The sequence below is a fragment of the Xiphias gladius genome, chromosome 3 (genome assembly GCF_016859285.1).
Source record: "Xiphias gladius isolate SHS-SW01 ecotype Sanya breed wild chromosome 3, ASM1685928v1, whole genome shotgun sequence".
NCBI lineage: Eukaryota > Metazoa > Chordata > Actinopteri > Istiophoriformes > Xiphiidae > Xiphias > Xiphias gladius.
The window spans coordinates 10922324-10941404 of record NC_053402.1 but is presented as its reverse complement, the minus strand read 5'-3'; the positions used below and the strand labels follow the sequence as shown (position 1 = coordinate 10941404).

Below are 19081 nucleotides of genomic sequence, written 5' to 3'. Positions count from 1 at the left end.
GTTGGCTGATATGAAAACTTTTTTTTCTACGGAACATAATGCCAAAAAACATGCCCGGGGTAACTTAGAAATGGTGTTATCACATAGTTTGTCCAGCAGAGCACGCTACGACTCCATTGTTTACAATACTTTCAGCACTGTCCGCAGCACATGCGGCGGAGTACGCACCACAGCCGAGCAGATTGTGGTGCGGAGTCAAGCGGTGTCTACATGGTAAGTTCGGAACTAGTGTGAGAAATACATTGCCGGAAAGTTAATGAGCAACGTCCCCATCGTTTTCCCTTTTAAATATAACTCTAACATATACGGTATTTATGTATAGATTCATATCTATACGCATACATATAAATATATACATATATAAAGAATATTGGCCGATATATTGATATCAGATTTTTTTCACCCCCTAAAATCAGTATTGGCATAGGCCCCAAAAGTCCAGTATCTAGTATATCAGGATTAAATTTAAAACCCCACCACTAGTTCAGTCTTGCTGGTCTGAAGTGACTGTAAAGAGCAGCGGTGGACGTATTCAGATCCGTTACTTAAGTAAAAGTAGCAATACAATATTGTAAAAATAGTCCAAGGTCCTGTGATGAAAATAATACTTAGGTAAGAGACAAAGGTTTTATCAGCTGAAAATTGTCCTGAAAGTATAAAAAGCAGAATTATTTCCTATGGAGCAGAATGGCCCCTGGGTTACATTTTTATAGATTATAGGATTATTATTACTGATGTTTAAACATGTAAGAAACATTTTAATGTTGCATTTGATTGAGTTCATTTACAACTTCATATACTGTTAGGCTGGTCAGTTTGTCATAATGCATTATATTTTATAAACTGAATGTTTTGTAAGTAAAATCTTCATCTGCAATGTAACTAGTAACCGATGCTGCCAAATGCTGTGGAGTCAAAATATTCCCCCCTGAATTGTAGTGGAGTGGAACTGTAAAGTAGGAGGAAAATGGAAATACTCAAGTAAAGTACACCACAACTGCGTGTGTCAGCGGCGGCGTCGCGTGTACCTTACAAACATGGCCGCGCGCCCTGTCCACTGAAGAGCCGCTTTCGTCACTGCCGGAAAAAACCGAACCTCCCCGACCGGTCTGGTACGTAAACAAGGTCGGACACTGCAGCACACGAACCGAACTCTTTCCGTCGCGGGGTCCGCACGCTTCTGAGACGAGAGGAGATCCAAACTGCTTCACCAGCCCTCCGCGGAGCAAGGTGAGCCGTGCGTCATGTGCGCGTTATGATCAGCCGCATGTTATTTGTGTTGTCACGCGGGACGCACTGCAGGGACGCCCTATATGAAATTAGCAGGGGAAATTTATGAAATGTGCTCATTCTGCAGATAAGTCAGTTTTGCATCGTGAAGAGGGAGTTTAACTGCGTCTATGCTGCAGATTTGCCGCAAAGTCACACGGCAGGTGTGTGTTTACCTCATGCGCAGTGATCAGCGGGCCTAGAACTGGGTCGCTGTGACTGCACAAAAGCTGCACGGTCACGTCGTCCCACGACAGAAAACAGATCCTTCTTTTTTTCAGACTCCAGTGGTTTCGTTTCAGACCCTGCAATTCCAGGATCTTGTCAACCTATGTATGCAAATGTAGTATTTTACTGCAGACATTGTATTAAACCACAATATATGAACCACAGACAAGGCTTCTGTAAACACCTCAGTGCTGCAGCTTTATGGGACGTGACTGAGCTGAAATGGGGCAACCAGAATAACTTCATTCATAGTCAAACCAGGACTGTTTGTGGCTGTGTTTAATAAAACTTTAGATAAAAACTAGTTCCTTGGAATTAAATCGGGTGAAGTGACATCAGTGTGCAGAGAGGCTCTTTTTATGCCGGTGACTTCACCCACATCATCCTCGGTCTGGTTGGGCATTAGAACCTGTTCAGACCGGTCCTCCTAACCGCTTCAGTGCCAGCCAGACACGGACTGAGCCCATGTATTTTTCTGCAGAAGACGAAGGCAAGAAGGTAAGAGAGGGCCAAAAGGAGGAAAATGAGGAGGAGGAGGAGGACAGAGAGACAGGGGGACTAAGCAAGGGAACAATCAGACTGGCAGCTGAGGCTTTACACTGGAAGGCCCGTCACGTTTCAGACGGCCTGCGTCTCATTGCTTAGTTCTGCGGCAGTTAATGATCCCTTCTGGTCTCTGCCTCCAATGTGACCTGATGTGGCCATATCTCATGTCTCACCGCAGATACTTTGACTTCATTAACGTGGTTAGTGGATCATTTATGCCCGAGGACACAGCATCCCTCATCTTCCGAATAAGTTGTTGGGATCACACCGAGATGTCATGCTTTCTAAATGGCCGTGTGAACTTTCCATCGTTTGTTTAATGGTTTACATGGCACGCTGGTGTTTTGAAAGCGTACGTTAGCGGTGTTCCAATTCAGAGGCCGCCTCCTCAAAGGATATTTTTAACGGCAAAGATGTGTCCCTTAAGGACCGAAGGCCAGTAGTCTGCTGAGACAGTGGCCCCTCTCAGAGGCCAAAACTCATTATACATCCTGCTTCACCAAATAAAGTCCAAATTTGAAAAGCTTACCAACAGAAAGTTGCCCTCAAACGGTTGACATCGTCTTTAATAGCAGGGGTAAAGGCCACCTGATTGTACGCAACAAGCTGAGATGTTTCACTTCAGCACACAATGAACAAGGAAGTACCAGATTAATCTCAAATATATTCATGTAAATTTCATCAACATGTAACGTCCTGTGTGGGGGTGTCGAGGCTGCTAACAGGAACAAATGGTGGAGCTTTTGCTGGTAATTAAGACGTGGTCGTGTGATTATCTAAAGCAGCATTTATTTGTCTTTTTCACTTTAGGACCAGACCAGCCAAGATGATGCAGTGTTTTCACTTCATGGTGGAGCCGGCCAAAAACCTGACGGCCAAGATAAAGGTAGCACGTTTCGGTACACTCTAGGGAAACATGGTGTGTTTAATGTTAAAACCTGTTTTGATCCTAGCAGGATGGTTTTGGGTCACATTGACACCTACGTCAAGACAGTTGACATGACAACATTTATATAGCGCCACGTGACTGCACGCATTTCGATTTAACAAGACTCAGCTATTGTAGGCAGAGGGGTGCTGATGAGATGAATCAAGGCAGGGAGTCTGGAAGGGAGAGATGTCTTTTGTTTCTGCTGACAGGAACAGAGCCACGATGTGCATTTTGATCAGGCTGGGCGACTAGCTCCTCTCTAGTTTGACCTTATTACTATCTAAGGCACTTGTAAAGCAGCACTAATGTCCTCCGCATGTCTTTTTTTTTCTCTTTTGCTGAGAACTCTTCCCTTTCCAAACAGTTTCCCACAGAAATGCCTTCATTTTTAAAATTCCACTGCAGGAATCACACAAGAGAGCAAATAAGGACAAGAGGGAGCCTCTGGATGAGGATCAGCTGTTTGTTGTGGATCTGGCTAGAGACCTAAACCGCGTGTGCCAGGTACAACCTCTTGCAAATGCACTATGTACATTGTATACATTTGTACGGAATCACCTGTTAGTGTGCGCTTTCAGGACTGACTTGTCTGTACTGAGCAGGTTATAAGCAATAATATATTGTTAACAATTCACTAATGAAACTAGACATGACGTGAAAGGACAACGATATTAGTTACGAAGCATCTTTTTGTTGGTTGACCATTGGATGTCAGCCTGGTAAAAAGGATATTAATCTCTGATTTCCTCACCAGTCAAGTCGTAGTATTGCGATGTGCTGTGATCCTATCTTCAGAAATGATGATGATGTTGATTCTACCTTCACCAATCCTGTGTTTGCCTCTCTGCTTTCTTGCTCCAGAGGTCAGCAGTCCTGGAGCACATCTGGAGCCAGGATGACACCTGGCCAACTCCTCTCTGCAGGCTTTTCATCCTGCAGTGGGCCTCTATGCTGGAGAGCAAGGTGCTTATTCAGGAACAGGGGCAGGATATAACTATGCTGACTCAACGTATAGTGAGGTTTATTCACTAGGTGTGATTTGTCTGCAGAAGAGGCCCCTGCAGACCGATGGCTGGCCAGAGATGGATGAGGGCAAACTGCCTGATTTGATTAATGAACAGGACCTGCTGCAGGCCAAAAACCTGATCCTCAACTGGGTCAGGGACCTGAGAGCTCAGCCTGAGGTAGGAAGTTCACTTTTCCTCACATTTCCTGTTTCCTGTTCACCTGACTGAGTTTTGGAGATTTTTTTTTTTACTCAATAGACAATTTTGAATCTCACTGATCATCTTGTAGCAAAGCGTGAGGCCTGGGGAACCTGTGGCAAAGATTCTGGAGGACCTGCAGTCAGCCTGGCGTTGGGGCCGTGTCCCCAGTCTGCTGACTGCTATGGAGCTGGTCATGTGGACTTTAATGCTGCAGCGCCCGGATAAGGTAGTAGTCCATATTACAATACACACGGTGTGATCCGCACTTGAGTTAAATAATATTATTCAGGTGTTATACAAGCCTTCCTGGTGTGTTCTTGCAGGACGCCATACCGCAGCAGTGGCTCATGTGGAAGCAGAGGACTCAGAATATTGGTTTGTAAATTGAAACTGAATTAAGTTGAATTTTATTGTACATATGTAAGCTTACACATCCCTATGAGTCTGTTATTGTTTCCTTTCAGGTGCCATATCCTACATTCCTCAGCCAGGTGAGTGACATACAATAGATCAGCATTCGTAAATCAAACCTGATGTGTTTTATCTAAAACCACTACGAACAACCGCCTCACTGCTTTCAAGTTGCATTTTGACTGCTTGCTGTGGTAAATATCATTGTACAGAACTTCTATAGACCGTTCAATTGTGCTTTTGCACCATCCAAATAAATGAACATCCACAAGGCTCACCATTAGGTTTGTGGGGAAGAAGGTGGAAAGTGTGCACATCCAACAACAGCTCGGTGCAAAAAACGTCCTGCAAAGGAAGAGGAGAGGTTGCCACACACTGAAATTTGCCGGCTCCCAAAATTTTAGTTGATGCAGAATTTTGCCCTTCGAGGTCTTTGTCAGGTAAACATCCATGTGAACAGAAAACGGTCTTTGTACAGACAAAAAATGAAACCAAAATAACACCCATTATCACCAAACAATTAAATGCACATGAAAACAAAATAAAGAAAGCACTGTAGTCCCTACAGGACATATGTGACTTGTTTTAAAGCATTTTTTCATGTTTACATTCTCTCATTTCATAACAATATCCACTTTCTGGTCCATAAATACTGGTAATTCCACCCATATCTTCAAACTGAAAACACAGTTTTCTGAACCTGTAAAACCAGTTTTGCATCATTATGTTGTTGCATTCACTGTCCTCTCTTACTACAAAAGTCTTCTGTTCTTGCAGTGTGGGACTGGATCTCAGATGCTGCAGGTACAGCATTCATTTTATCAAAGTTTTAGTCAGTCTAATCTTTTCTGAACCTGTCTGGTGATTCAAACTGTTACGTGTCCCTGTAGTTGAGGTGAGCCTGGATCTGGACACAGCCAACCCTGATCTGCTCATCTCTACCGATGAGAAGAGGATGCGCTGCGGCTTTGAGCGGAAGGATGTTCCCAACTACCACGAGCGCTTCGACGGCTGGTGGTGTGCTGTCGGGATGGAGGGCTTCAGCTCCGGCCGCCACTACTGGGAGGTGGAGGTGGGCGAGCGGGACTGGCGGCTGGGCGTGGCTAAAGAGTCATCCCTGAGGAAAGGCTTCAAGTCGCTGAACACCAATACAGGGTACCTGACCCTGCGGCTGGAGAGGGGCACTGAGCTGAAGGCGCTGACCGTGCCCTTCACTGCCCTGCCGCCGGGCCTCATCCCCCGCAAGGTGGGCATCTACCTCGACTATGACCACGGCCAGCTGTCCTTCTATGATGTGGAAAAACACTTACACATTTACACCTACAATGAGAGCTTCACTGAGAAGCTCTTCCCCTTGTTTGGTACAGTGGAGATCATCAAAGATCTGGTGATCAGGTCCCCGGCAGCCAAGACCCAATGTCTCTGCTCCACATCCTGCCTCTGGGGTTGAGTTTCCTTCTGTCACCTCTTCCTTCAAAATCCAGTAGACATCATATTAAAGTATAAGAAACCAGGTTATATAATACTGTAATCCGAAACAGAGATCCTGATGTAAAAGACCACTATGTGACCACACTCTACGCTGCTGCTGCTTCAATGTGATTGTTGCTACCAAGTTATCATGTTACCCTTTGCTCACATACATGATGTATTTTCATATGTTTGAAATAAAGGCTATAGCATTAATGTAATGTATTGTGCAATATTAATCCTGCAGTGAGAATGCACTCTGTGAATAATAAATAAACCAAATCTGTGAATTAAATTTTGGTCTGTTTATTGGCACGGGGCTGCACTGTTTGGTGTAACAAACAAAAAAGCCGAATCTTAAAAATTATACGTGCAGACAAAGCCGGCACACAGGGTAGTAAATGGAAGTAAATGTATCAAAGGGTGAGGTATTTTTTAATGCTAAAGAGCAAGGTAACTGATCTCTTAAACTCTTATCTTCTGGCTCCCTCTTTACAAATGAACCAAGCTTTATTTTCATGTCTAGTGGAGATCGGTTTACCTGAATTTGGAGTTAATATTTATTAAAATGATTCACAAGACATCTACAGTATTTCCATTTTAATGTAATCAGGCAGCCATGCGGAACACTGCTACTGAGTTTGAAAATGTCACTCAGTTTAAGCGTCACGTAGTTTCAATAAATTTTGTAAACAGACATACAGAATTTAGACATGTGTTACTGGAAAATAGTAAGAAAAATGCTTTATGTTGTGGGAAATTAAAGGGGAACAAAATTGAGACTTTTTCCTTTTAGGAGATTAATGTCTAATAGAAGACAAGGTTGGATTACCAACTGGGCAAAGTAAGCAACTGCACTGACACCCCTAAACTCCAGAGGCCCCGAAAGCTGTTAACTAGTTTGTGGTAAATTTGCGTAGGACTGTGCACTTCTAAAACAAAAAATCTAGTTTGAAGACTTTCTTTGTCTCAGCTATGTGCGTTTATGTTGCATAATAGTAAATCACAGAAAAACCTGGGGCTAGTAATATTCCAGCATAGAAAAACTGCACACACCCCTATAAATTAATCTGGCCATGATACTATAGTAGAGTAATGACTGCTTGCAAATGAGGTAATTTTGTGAACTATATTTTATAAACAAGCTTTATTTATTTGCTCTACATGGTTGTAATATACAGGAAGTTGTGAAAAATCCCAGTGCACTCTGGTGGAGTATCTTTCTTAAATGTTTCCTGGCTCCCCTTCGCCTTTACAAATGATCTGAAACTGCTTATTAACGTTTATAACTACAGACTTGATGGATTATTGTTGAATCCTTTGTTAACGATTTATTAATATTTATAAGACTGACTGACTGACTTTTGCTCGTGAATCGAGAAAAAAACCCATTACCCTTTATTGATGTATTTTCCACAACCTGGCAATCCAGAAGTTCTTGTTATTCATGGCTCACATGACAGTCTTTTTCTAATATGATGCATCGGTATCGATTAAAGCACCCAGCAGCGCATGAAACCGTAAAAAAATCAGCTCCGCCTCGAGCATCCACAGCATTAAGATGCTGCTTGCATGTTGATGCATCGATAATAGCCTAATGAGCCATCAACAAAAAGGGCTGTTCTGCATAATTTAGTACTTTTACTTTTTGGGACATATTGTTGATAACATTGACCTTTACTTGAGCAAAATTTTAAATGCGGGACTTGGTTGCAATGTAGTATCCCTATGGTGTGGAATACGCATGCCTTTGGTGCCCAAAAGTAGGTGGACAGCCCTGTCCACCTACTTTTGGCCACACAGTGCATCCCTTGCATGTGATCACCTGAGAGGCGTTTACCAGCTGCACCGAGAGCTCTAACGGTGGCGCCTCTTTTCACCATATTAATATGAAATAAAACAAAAGGGCAAAGTTGAATGGACTTTAAGAACGAAAGGTATGGGATCACTACACAGATGTTTTTTTTTAAACTTTTATTTTCAGTTTCAGAGCTTTTCACGACTCTGATGATGTCATCGGCGTGCGACGGCGCCCCAGGGGTTTTTACAACAGAAAGACGATGACAACAAGTTTAGAACAGGCTTTAAAAACCCACTTTGGGTTTGACAGCTTCAGGTCTGAGCTACAGCAGGACGTTGTCAAAGCCGTCATCAGAGGTAAGTCCGCCAGCAGACGTTTTTTTTTTGAACTGCCGTGTTAGTTTCGGAAGCTCTGTGCTACCTAGCGGACGTTAGCTGGCTAACAGCGACAAGGGAACTTCTCTGACGGTTAATAACATGAAGCCTGACGTGAAGTGTCTCTCACGGGTAGTGTTGTCGTTGCCAGGGAGACAGTAATGTGTGACACGCTGGTGTTGTCTGTGTGTAGGAGACAGGGATGTATTTGTGTGCATGCCTACTGGAGCAGGAAAGTCCCTCTGTTACCAGCTCCCCGCAGTGCTGGCTGAGGGCATCACTCTGGTTATATCCCCGCTCATCGCTCTCATTCAGGTCAGTCTCTGTCTCAGGCTCTGGCTCTTCCACTCCAATGCAGACCCCTTCAGACACGTGGAGGATTTTGTGTGCAGTCTCAGTTCTGTATTACTCCCATCCTGTGTTTGTCCCCAGGACCAAGTGCACCACCTGAAGGAGCTGAACATCCCCGCTTGCTCCATCAACTCCAAGCTCCCGGCAGGCGAGCGCCGTCTGATCCTGACCGACCTGGAGAGCAGCAGCCCCAAGCTGAAGCTGCTCTACATCACTCCAGAGATGGTGGCCTCTCCCTCGTTCCAGCCCTGCCTGACAGGCCTATGCTCCCGTGGCCTGTTGTCCTACCTGGCCGTGGACGAGGCTCACTGCGTCTCCCAGTGGGGCCACGATTTTAGGCCGGACTACCTCAAACTGGGTGAGCTGCGCTCACGCTTGCCTGGAGTTCCCTGCTTGGCCCTGACAGCGACTGCGCCCAAGAATGTACAAGAGGACATTGCTCAGTCCCTGAGGCTACGCTTGCCGCTATCTTTTGTTACACCTGTTTTCCGCAGTAACTTGCAATATGATGTGATCTTCCGGGAGCTGCTGCCGAACCCCTACGTCCACCTCCATGCCTTTATCAAGAAGGCACTGGCACTGGGCAGTGGGTCTGATGGACAGGTCAGTGGACTGGACTCTGTGAGGTGTGTGTGTCTCTGCTCCTCTTCTCTTAAGTGATAGATCACCATCTGCTTAGCCCTCATTCATCCATGTTTCTGTTTTTTTTTTTTTTGACATAACAGTTACATTAATATCATGTTGGAGCAGTAGACAAAAAACAGCTCATTTGAAAAGACAGAAACAAAAATATCTGAAACTTAGGTTAACTATGGTTAGTTATATTAGTTAGTTATGGTTAAAGTCTATGGATTCAAGCAAAATGAAATAAAGCCTTAAAAGTTCTTGACTCCTGGTAGAGCATACTGATACTGGATCCATATATCCAAATGTGAGCGATACACTTTAAAATTGAAAACTAAACTCCTCACTGCTCTCTGGTGGACTTGTGTAATAGTTTAAAAATATTTTTTGGCATTTCTGTGCTGCAGTTTTTTTTGTTCCCTATTAGACAACATACATGCAGATATATGCTGTTATATTAGCCATATATGCAAGCATACAAAGAATGTGTCTTGGCGTTTGCTCCGCATATGTAACCTAGAAGAATAAGAATAAAAATGGAGCAAAAGTAAGGTACTAAAAAACAAAATCAATTTACAGACAGTTAGGATATTTTTAAAAGCCAAGCCAAGTTTTGAGCCCTGAAATCACTCACATTCAACTCTAATAGTTGTGACAGATGCAACATGTGCTGGAGGCAGGACATTTTATAACGGGACCATGAAACGGTTATCTTGACGTACTCTGTGATAACATCCGCTCAGCCGTGCTATGTAACAAACTCACTTCCTGCAGATTCATAAATAAAATACTTACTTGATGCAGAAGAATAATAGTCCGTTTTGGCCGTTTACCTCACACTATCTGATCACTCCCATCCTTTGTGAACAGGGTTGTGGGATTGTTTACTGTCGGACCAGGGAAGGCTGTGAAACAGTGGCTTACCAGCTGACCAAGCTTGGAGTCCTGGCCAAGCCTTATCATGCGGGTAAGAGTGTCTTTCTCATAAGTATGTGTAGGATTAAAAAATATTCGGGATTTGGGGTTTATGTGTTTGACTTCTGCTTTTACAGGTCTGAAAGCAGGAGATCGCACAGAGGTCCAGAATGAGTGGATGCAGGGGAAGGTGTTGGTTATTGTAGCTACCATCAGCTTTGGTATGGGAGTAGACAAGGCCAATGTCAGGTGAGGCAGTGAGGTTTCTGCTGTGTTATTTTGTATCGGCTACAGTATTTTGTATGTGCTGATGTTTATGATAATCCCCCAGGTTTGTAGCTCATTGGAACCTTGCTAAGTCTCTGGCCAGTTACTACCAAGAGTCTGGACGAGCAGGGAGAGACGGACTGCCCTCCTTCTGTCGCACATACTACTCCCCGAGAGATAAGGAGCAACTTAACTTCCTCATCCGCCAGGAGGTCGCCCGCAGACAGGTCAGCACAGCAACAGAGGACTCAGAATGTAAGGATTAATGTCAAGGTTTGTGAACATCTCTGAAACAACTTGTCTGCAGGAAAAACGTGGCTCTGCAAAGGAGACGGACAAAACAGCCATTACAGACTTTCAGGCCATGGTGTCATTGTGTGAGCAAGAAGGGTAAGTGAAGAAATTAGTGCTCCCATGCATCCAAGTCGTTGCTTTTTCTTTATTGCTGACAACTCAAAGTAAGCAGAACAATAAGTGTTAAAGTCAAAGCATCAGGTCTTTACACAGTTCCTTTGTCCTTTGCACAAATACAACATGCAGGTTTATACATTAACCATAACTTTCATCACTTATATGCTATTTCAGTTTGCGTACAGCAGAGGGCAAACTTGATCTCTCTTTATGGTTTGTTGCACAGTATGTGAAGGGGCACTGTCAGGTTTAAAAACGGCTTCTCCCTCCTCTGCCGATTCTCATTCCTTCAGAATGACATAGTCAGGTTTACAAATGCGGTAACAAACCAATTTGCCTTTCCCCGTCATGCTTCACCGTGTAACTCGCTGTTAATGTTCTGCAGTTTTTTGTTTTTTTTTACAATGATTCTATACATTTTTACCGCTCATATTCGATGTATTTCGCCCGCATTATTAGTTGCAACTGGGGTTGGCCCTGCCTTTTTCTCAGGTCAGAGGCGTTGTTCAGGGATGCTCAGAGGAATGTGGATTCTCCTGAAAACCTGGCAGCTTTGGCACGTGCCTCTGGCAGCCTGGCAGGACATCCTTCTCTGTCTTTGTCAGGTGCTTTGTTTTTCAAGGGTTGGGCCTCCTCAGTGTCAGTGAGCACACCCTGTACGAGGCTCCAATGAGACAGATCTTGAATATCTGCCTATGACTTACATGAAAATGACTCTCAGTATGATCTTTCATTAACTCTGCAGGATTCATGGTGCTTGCGTGAACTGCAGAGAAAGCCTGCTTTTGTTGTTTTGTTTTTTCTTTCTTGTGTCATCAACAACAACATCTCCTGTGCTTAGATGCCTGATGTCGGAGTTTATACGTCCAGAAATTGCCTGAGTAAATAATTCTCCATGTGCGGAGCACGTCTGCTCAGATGTTCGGTCCCTTCATCTTGGTCTTGCGACAACAGCAGCAGGTCGCACAGGTCAGCACAGTCATGAGCAGGACCACCACTGTGGGAGAGCAAATCAACAGTATCATTACCAGCTCGGTCTGAAAGAACACAGAAAATCAGTAAGGAAAGAGAGCTGACACTCACAGATGAAGGTTAAGAGGACGAAGAAAGCTCCCAGCTCTATAGCGTTGGCACTGGGCAGACCCTGCAACTTTCCCCATATCCTGTTCAGAAGGGTCAGCGTCTGTTCTCTGGCATCCATCTTATTGACGAGGCAGAAATGGGGTGGATGTATTTACACTGAAAAGGTCAAGCTTTAATTTGGTTTACACAGTATCCCATTTATTTACCTAAGTTCAGTGTCATCAGGATATACTGTAACTCCTGTTGGTTGTTAGTGACACCCTGAATGGGTAAGGTGACATTGCTGGTGTGTTGGCACAAGCGCATAATTTTCCGCTGTTCATCTATAACCATGATAAAGTGCTACCTAACTGTGGTTTTATGATTTTTAAAAGGGAAAGTGGGAGGATTAGAGGGAGAGAAAAGAGGAGGTTTTTTTTGCCTGGGAATGAACAGATGTAACAAAGCATGTAGTGTTTCTAGCCAAGTGTGTGTCTGAGAGTGAGTCTGTCTACCAGGGTAATGATACAGGGGGTGGTGCTCGTAGTTTATGGTGTTCAGCATAACTAACAGGTTAACCCTCTGTTAGGCTTTCTGTAAGACAACCTAAAAAAAAAAAAAAGAGGTGAATAAAAAAAATGGGGTCCTTCTCTTTGTTGAACTGTTGAACAGAAGTCTCTCCTGGCACATGTTCCACAATGTTCGATATGTATAGACTGTAAGGTGTTTATAATAATAATGTCATTTTAATGGCTGGTGTAGGAGTGTGAAGTTATACGTGATTTACTCTTGACTGTGTAATTTTGCTCTACAGTAATTGAAATGGTCTGAGTGTTCAGCTTTTTGCTGAAATTTAAGACCATTTATTTTTTTGCTGAACCCCTTATTTAACAATGTTTTGAAATGCAAAATAATGCAAACACTATATAATAGAATAAAGTTATTTACATTGTCAAAGGAATAGTTTTTAATTAATAGGCTTTATTATGTCTTGCCGAAACTTTCCGTTGGCAGCGTTATCTTAGCTTAGCATAAAGACTGGAAACGGGAAACCATTAGCCTGACTCTGTCCAAAAGTTTTACCAAACCAGAGGCTGTTATTACCTTAGAAAGTAAGCTAATGTGGCAGATGACCATGATTGATAAATTACATTTCTTCACAGTCAGTGCTTGGTGGGTGTCAATTTTAGACCTCTTTTATATCCATTTTTGAATATTAAATTCATACATGAAATTTGCAGAAAGAAATATATGGACATTATTGCCTTTCAGTCTGACTCTCTGTTATTATTCAACCCCAATTTATACATTTCCGCATTAACCCTTTGGCTCTGTGTTAGGTTTAATGGGGAACATTATCATTTGCAGACTGTGTTCATCAGTGAGAAACTCCTTACACATCCAGCTGTCAAAATGCCATTGTGATAGTGTGTAACCACAGAGTTACCCCACCCCCTCATTTTTAAGCAGGCTAGCTTAACAAGTCTGTATATTTGACCACATTCTTTTCATTCTCCCCAGCCTGCAGTATTTCTCAGGTGCTTTGTCTCTCAAACACATGGTGAAGGGCACCTACCTGTGGGAGTCCTTGTTGTTTTCACACGCTCAGCCAAGCCCAGACTAACTGGCAGAAATTACAAAACAGATGTAAGCAGACCAATTGATGAGGAGGAGACGGTGAAGGGCATGGCATTTTTCCCTGAAGGAGTTACCTGCTGTTAGTTTGTTGTTGGAACGTGCGGGACGTCATCCAGAGGAGGAGTGTTCGGAGGCCGCCTGAGATTAGCGGTCTGGTCCAGATCAGGGTTAGGAGGGATAATCCCTAAGGTACGGATGATGGTCTGCACGTGGAGTTGGGGAAATATGAGATGACACACAAAAACAAATCCCACTTGCTGCTCCTTTGTTTTCCTTCACGCTCCTCTTTAACCTTCTCTTGCTTTGAGCCTTTTTATCTGTTGTTCTCTCTCCTGTCCTCGGGCTTGTTCTCTTCTTTTTGGAGGTTTTTTTAGTAGTGACACACGAACATGGATAGTTATCTGCTGTGCGCCTTACTCTAGTTTGTCAGCCTCCAAAGCTGTTTTCTCTTTGACAGTGCTGCCTGGGAGTGACGATTGATTCACAGACTCTTTGTGTGCCTCTCAGTCTTTCCCCACCTCCTTTGGTAAGGCTGCTCCTCTCTCTTTCATGGCTGTGGAGACGTTTCCATTTCCAGCAAGATAGTTAGTAGGTTGTTGAAGTGGCTCGTCTAATGAGCTTCGTCCCAAACACACTCGGTGTGCGTGTGTGTATGTGTGTGTCTGTGTGTGTGGTGTGAATATTGGCTGTTACATAATACTGGACACACGAGTGTGCAGCCTTTTTATAAAAAGAGTGGAAGCAGTCACACGTAAAGTAGGGATTTTAATAAAAACCGTAACATGCAGGAAGAAGGCGAGGTCTTGTTAGAAATGAATAAGAGTCGAGTGTCCAAAAACTTCCTAATGTGTAGGAAAATAAGACTGAAAATCACTTCCCAAATTAAGATTTAATTTGCTCTAATGCATTCTTGATATCTGTACAGAAGCTAATAGCCCTGTGGCTATTAGCGTTAGTATTGTGTTTGCCAGACAGCTATATTTTTTATTTAATGTGACAAGGGAGCCATGTTTTGCTTATTTTATAATAGAAGTATTGATCATGGTTAGTGTGAGATGGTTACACAACATCTAATAGATCAATCATGCACTAGATAGCCTCTCCAAACAGCTTGTGTATGATGGAGAGGTGTTTGCTGTGTGCACAAAAACATCATGGTTCTCGACCATTCAAATGCAAACTCTAACACGTATTGTTAGAGTTCCTGCAAGTTAGAATAAACTATCACGTGCCTGTCCTTACATGTATTCAGTTTCCAATACGCAGCGTCGCTCATCTACCCAACAGTTGTCGTCATGCCATCATCTCCAAGTTCTTTGGGGACAAGACGCCAAACTGTGCGGGCGCCTGCGACTACTGCCGTGACCCTAAAGCTGTACGAGCCCAGCTGGAGAGAGCGGCGGCCCTCAGCACCAAGACTGAGAGCAAAGAGCCCAAAGGACCGTTCGGTTTCCAGCCAAACCTTTACGAAGGAGGAAAGAAGGGCTACGGCTTCGAGAGGCAGGACAACCTTAGTGACATTTCCTGAAATGTTGACTTGATTCGTCCCACTTAAGATGTTTCAGTTTTGCAGTGTAGATTCAGTGTAATAGAAAGTAATGGTGAACATGTAGACTAACACTGATGTCACACCTTGTAGGCATGATGAAGGGGAAGCCGGCAGTAGCGAAGATGATGCCATAAAGAGGAAAAAGGAGTTTTCTGACCTCTTCAAGAAGCAGATGGACCTACGGAAGGTGAATCATAATAACCAACACACACAAACTCCTTTTTTTTTTTTTTTTTTAGAAGAGCAAACTTCTCAGACTTAACCAAAAAACTTCAATTATTGTTTGCATTGTGTGTCTGTACATCTGTTCGCCAGCTGTGGGCTGTTGGGGCCCCTGTAGGTGCAGCTTGTAGTAAATCGCTCCCACATGTTAGGTGGAATCAGCACAAAACTGAAGGGAGACTATTCTTCAGCAGGTCCACAGCGTCAATGAAAACAGGAATGTCATAATCGTAAAATAGTAGAAACAGAACATAAACAACAAAGAAGTGATGATCGTAATGGAAATTAAGGAGACCAGTAAGAACCAGGAAGAACTACTTCTGTGACATTGAAGAGAATTACCAGGTTAAAGTGATGCTACACCCAAAATATATAAATACCCACCCCTTACAGGCTTGAAAGATGAAAGTATATGCAGTAGACATGTCTTGAATAAAGTATGACAGGGCCATACTGAGCATAATGTTTAGTCTTCACTTTTAAAGTTACTGTCAAGCTGACACAGGGTCTATTTCAAACTGAAAAGATACATCTAAATGGCAGTAGAGGGGTTCGGGGTGATGTTAACGTTCAATCTCGTCCGGAGCTGAGCGGTAATGCCGCAGAGATGGAGGAAGTGCACCAGTGCGCGTCGCTTCTCTAAAATATTACAAAGAATGCATCAGCACATCAGATGTAGACTGTTTGACTGGAAGTTTCTTTGTTTTAGAGGAATATCTAGAACTAACGACTAACTTCTGTCTGTGCTCGTGTTTCTTCAGGGAACTGACGGGCAGAGGGAAGACTTTGTTCTCCCAGGTAATATTAATAAAGAAGAAAATAACTGGGAATGAATATTCAGGCTGACGTGTATCGTCGTGTAACCAGTTTGTCCCTCTGTGCAGATGCTGACTGCCCGCTCAGAGAAGCCAGCAGCCAGAGGATCCCCAGGCTCACTGTAAAGGTACGATGGAGCACTTGAACGCCGCAAACACATTCCTCATGCCAGCTGCATTCATTAACACGTCTACAGGAATTCAGCGACTCATGACATGTGAAGGGGAGAAGTTGGAGCCAACGTTTCAACTGAGCAATACAACACTGCTGTGAATGAAAGTGCATGTACAACACTTTGAAAAAAGAAAAACAAAGAAAAGGAGACTGCAGCAGATGAAAATAAAATCCCGCTACTGTGGCCCATCTGTATTACAAGTGATGACATTTTGTACACTAAAAGTGGGAATCTACAGCTTTAGTATCTGAAATGAGGATTTTTTTCCTGCTACTTATGCATAGTTGGTACATTCCTCTTGATGATGAATGCAGCTAAAACATATTGATCTAAATACAGAGCATATTTGAACTCACGTGACCACAAACTTTAGGCATTTTGGGGATGTCTGTGCAAATTGTGGGAATTTTCCTGCAAACATATCACCAACTCAAATGTCTTTTTAATTGATTGAAATATTATAATTCTTCTTCTTAACACCTATGGCCTTGATTAAAACTTGACAATTTTATTTATCACAGTTTTTTTTAATTATAGAATTATTATTTAACTTTATATTTCAGGCCAGAGAGCACTGCTTGTACCTCTTGGAAGAGGCATTACACGGCCACCAGGGGGCAGAAGACGCATTCAAGTAATTATGCAGACACAAGCTTCAAACATCACTCTTATACACAGTCAATTTTCTGCTGAAGATTAACACCGTAACACCTTTTATTGTTCCTCGTCTTCTCTCCATCTCCCAGATGTGACACTCGATCCTTGGCGGTGGATATTGAACATGAAGTCTTCAGGAACAGCAAGTCCTCCAACTTGTACAAAGCTGCCGTCCTCAAGAAGGTAACTCCCGACTCTTCTGCTGTTGATGTAAGGAGGACATATGCCTGACACATCTGTTATTCTGAAGGTGTCAGAGATGAAGAAAGCAGCCCCTCCCTCGGCTGGAGGAGAAAGAGGGGAAGATGACGAGACTAACAACAGCAGCAGTGAATCCAGAGAAGCTGAGTCAAAACCCAAAGGGGAAGCATCCTCCTCCTCCTTTTCTACCTTTCCTGAGGAGCTGCAGGGGTTCACGTCTGCATCTGAAATCTACTCAGTAAGATCACTTTAGTATACCCTTTCTTCAGCTAATTCATAAGCAACTATTGTTGAGTCTTGTGGCTGCAGACTATCCTTCAGATTTAAAACATGTATTCATTTTTCCATTATTCCACCAGATGAAGCGTAAGAGGGTAGGGGCAGGCCAGAGGGGCTCATCCAATCCCTTCCAGACTGCCAAGGATCTGCTGAAGCCCTCCATGTTGGACACTGCTTCTAACAAAAAGTCAGAGAGTGGCGGGTTTTACAATGACAGCTCGGGAGGCTATGGAGAGCCATCTCTCAAGGGGAATAAGGAGAGAACAAAAGAGACAAACAAAGATGCATCTTCGGCTGCAACATCATCCATCAGAGCCAGAGCAAATGCAGTCGCTGCCTCCATGAACAGCCCGACAAAGGGGGGCAAAGCCATGAGCAAGAAGCAGCAGAAGCTGGTGGAAGCGGCAAAGAGTTCCCGCAACATTTCCCAGTACTTTGCAAAGAAACAAACAACAGAAAAAAGCCAGGAGGAGCCGGACACGCTGAAGGGACTTGATGCCACGTTATCTCAAACTACCACTCTGATGCCTCAAGAAAACATTAGCCGGCGGGATCACTCACCTGTCACTGTGGAAGCTGCAGAGAGCAGTCCTGTGGAATCAGAGACTCAGGATGTGATCAACGAAGAAAGTAAAAAAGATGTAATAGTTATAGCTGATGAGGACGAGGAGGAAACGCATAAAACAGAGACTTTGGAGCTGATGCAGGTTCCAGATGCATCTAAAGAGGATATGAGGTCTGCCACAGAGTAATTGCACCATTTTGTGAAAACTTAGCAGGAAAAATTCTCTTTTATCCACTCTAACAGAAGTTTTTTACCCCTCACACAGACAAAACAAACCAGAGGAAAAAGCTAAACCAGCTCTAATACAAGGGGTAGGTGCCTGTTTCCCATCCAATCTTGAGATTTATCGCCTGCACAGTAACTGATGATGATACATATATGTCCAGTTGACAGATGATACGAAAGCCAACAGAGAGGCGTCTCCTCCAGCAAAGCGCAGACGGCCCGCAGACGGCAGCAGCAGAAGAGTAACCTTCAACCCTAACGTGCAGGAGAGGGCGTTGCACCCGGTGAACGAGCCGCCGAAGCCGGTGACGCTGAAGGAGGCGGCCGATATTGTGGTCCGCTATCTGGACCCGTTTTACACTCAGGGAAAGTTTGCCACCAAGGTGAGAGAGGCAATTATCATTTCATGCCTGGAGAGAAGCAGCCGTGTGAAAAGAAAATGACATGTTTGACTTGTTTGCTGATGAATTCTCAGATGGTTGTTTTTCCTCGGTTGTAGGAGCTGTTCAAGTCCTTTGCTCGCTACTTGTCTCACCTTCTGGCAGAAGGAAGAAGTCGGGGAAAAGGTCAAGGCAAGCTGGGGATAAATCTTTAAAAATAATAAAAAAAATACCCCAGCTTTGCACCGCTACAAGCAATGGACTATTTTCTAACTCTTGTCTCTGTGTCCACAGTTAAAGCAGAAGCCAAAGCTCTCATCAAGAAGTTCTTCAGCAAAGTCCAGCGCTGTGAGAGCGAGGCGGACTGGAAGCATCTTAAAAGACCGCACAGCTGTAAAACCACAGAGAACAAGGAATGATGGGAAGGGAAATGTAGCCATGTTTAGGGCCAAACCCCTTCCACTTTGTCAGTGCCTATTGTTCCCCTGATCTCAGGCTTCGACACA

The 19081-nt window shown here is 43.7% G+C and overlaps 2 protein-coding genes across 4 annotated transcripts in view; both read left to right on the top strand.

Annotated features, from left to right (window-relative positions):
- The first annotated feature begins 1033 nt into the window (after positions 1-1033).
- On the top strand, positions 1034-6345 carry LOC120805790 (butyrophilin subfamily 3 member A3-like). Its single transcript, XM_040156365.1, has 10 exons — positions 1034-1230; positions 2854-2929; positions 3380-3478; positions 3836-3937; positions 4024-4158; positions 4271-4408; positions 4506-4557; positions 4647-4673; positions 5371-5397; positions 5484-6345. The coding sequence occupies exons 2-10, from the start codon at positions 2870-2872 to the stop codon at positions 6041-6043; spliced, it is 1200 nt and encodes a 399-aa protein (XP_040012299.1). The 5' UTR covers positions 1034-1230; positions 2854-2869; the 3' UTR covers positions 6044-6345.
- Positions 6346-7864: 1519 nt separating this feature from the next.
- recql5 (RecQ helicase-like 5) overlaps positions 7865-19081 on the top strand; it is a 12303-nt gene continuing 1086 nt past the window's right edge. Inside the window, exons 1-19 of one of the 3 annotated variants that reach the window (XM_040123582.1) lie at positions 7865-7926; positions 8048-8220; positions 8432-9192; positions 10084-10180; positions 10266-10377; positions 10460-10622; positions 10703-10785; positions 14794-15006; positions 15146-15242; positions 16039-16075; positions 16162-16220; positions 16832-16902; positions 17015-17108; positions 17176-17364; positions 17486-18141; positions 18236-18281; positions 18357-18578; positions 18695-18767; positions 18870-19081. The exon at positions 18870-19081 is cut by the window's right edge and continues 1086 nt beyond it. In XM_040123582.1, the coding sequence (XP_039979516.1) occupies positions 8124-8220; positions 8432-9192; positions 10084-10180; positions 10266-10377; positions 10460-10622; positions 10703-10785; positions 14794-15006; positions 15146-15242; positions 16039-16075; positions 16162-16220; positions 16832-16902; positions 17015-17108; positions 17176-17364; positions 17486-18141; positions 18236-18281; positions 18357-18578; positions 18695-18767; positions 18870-18994 (3195 nt within the window). In that variant the 5' untranslated portion in view covers positions 7865-7926; positions 8048-8123 and the 3' untranslated portion in view covers positions 18995-19081. Of the gene's footprint in view, positions 8221-8431; positions 9193-10083; positions 10181-10265; positions 10378-10459; positions 10623-10702; positions 10786-14793; positions 15007-15145; positions 15243-16038; positions 16076-16161; positions 16221-16831; positions 16903-17014; positions 17109-17175; positions 17365-17485; positions 18142-18235; positions 18282-18356; positions 18579-18694; positions 18768-18869 lie in introns of all 3 variants that reach the window. The other 2 variants (XM_040123583.1, XM_040123581.1) reach the window with 2 other exon arrangements.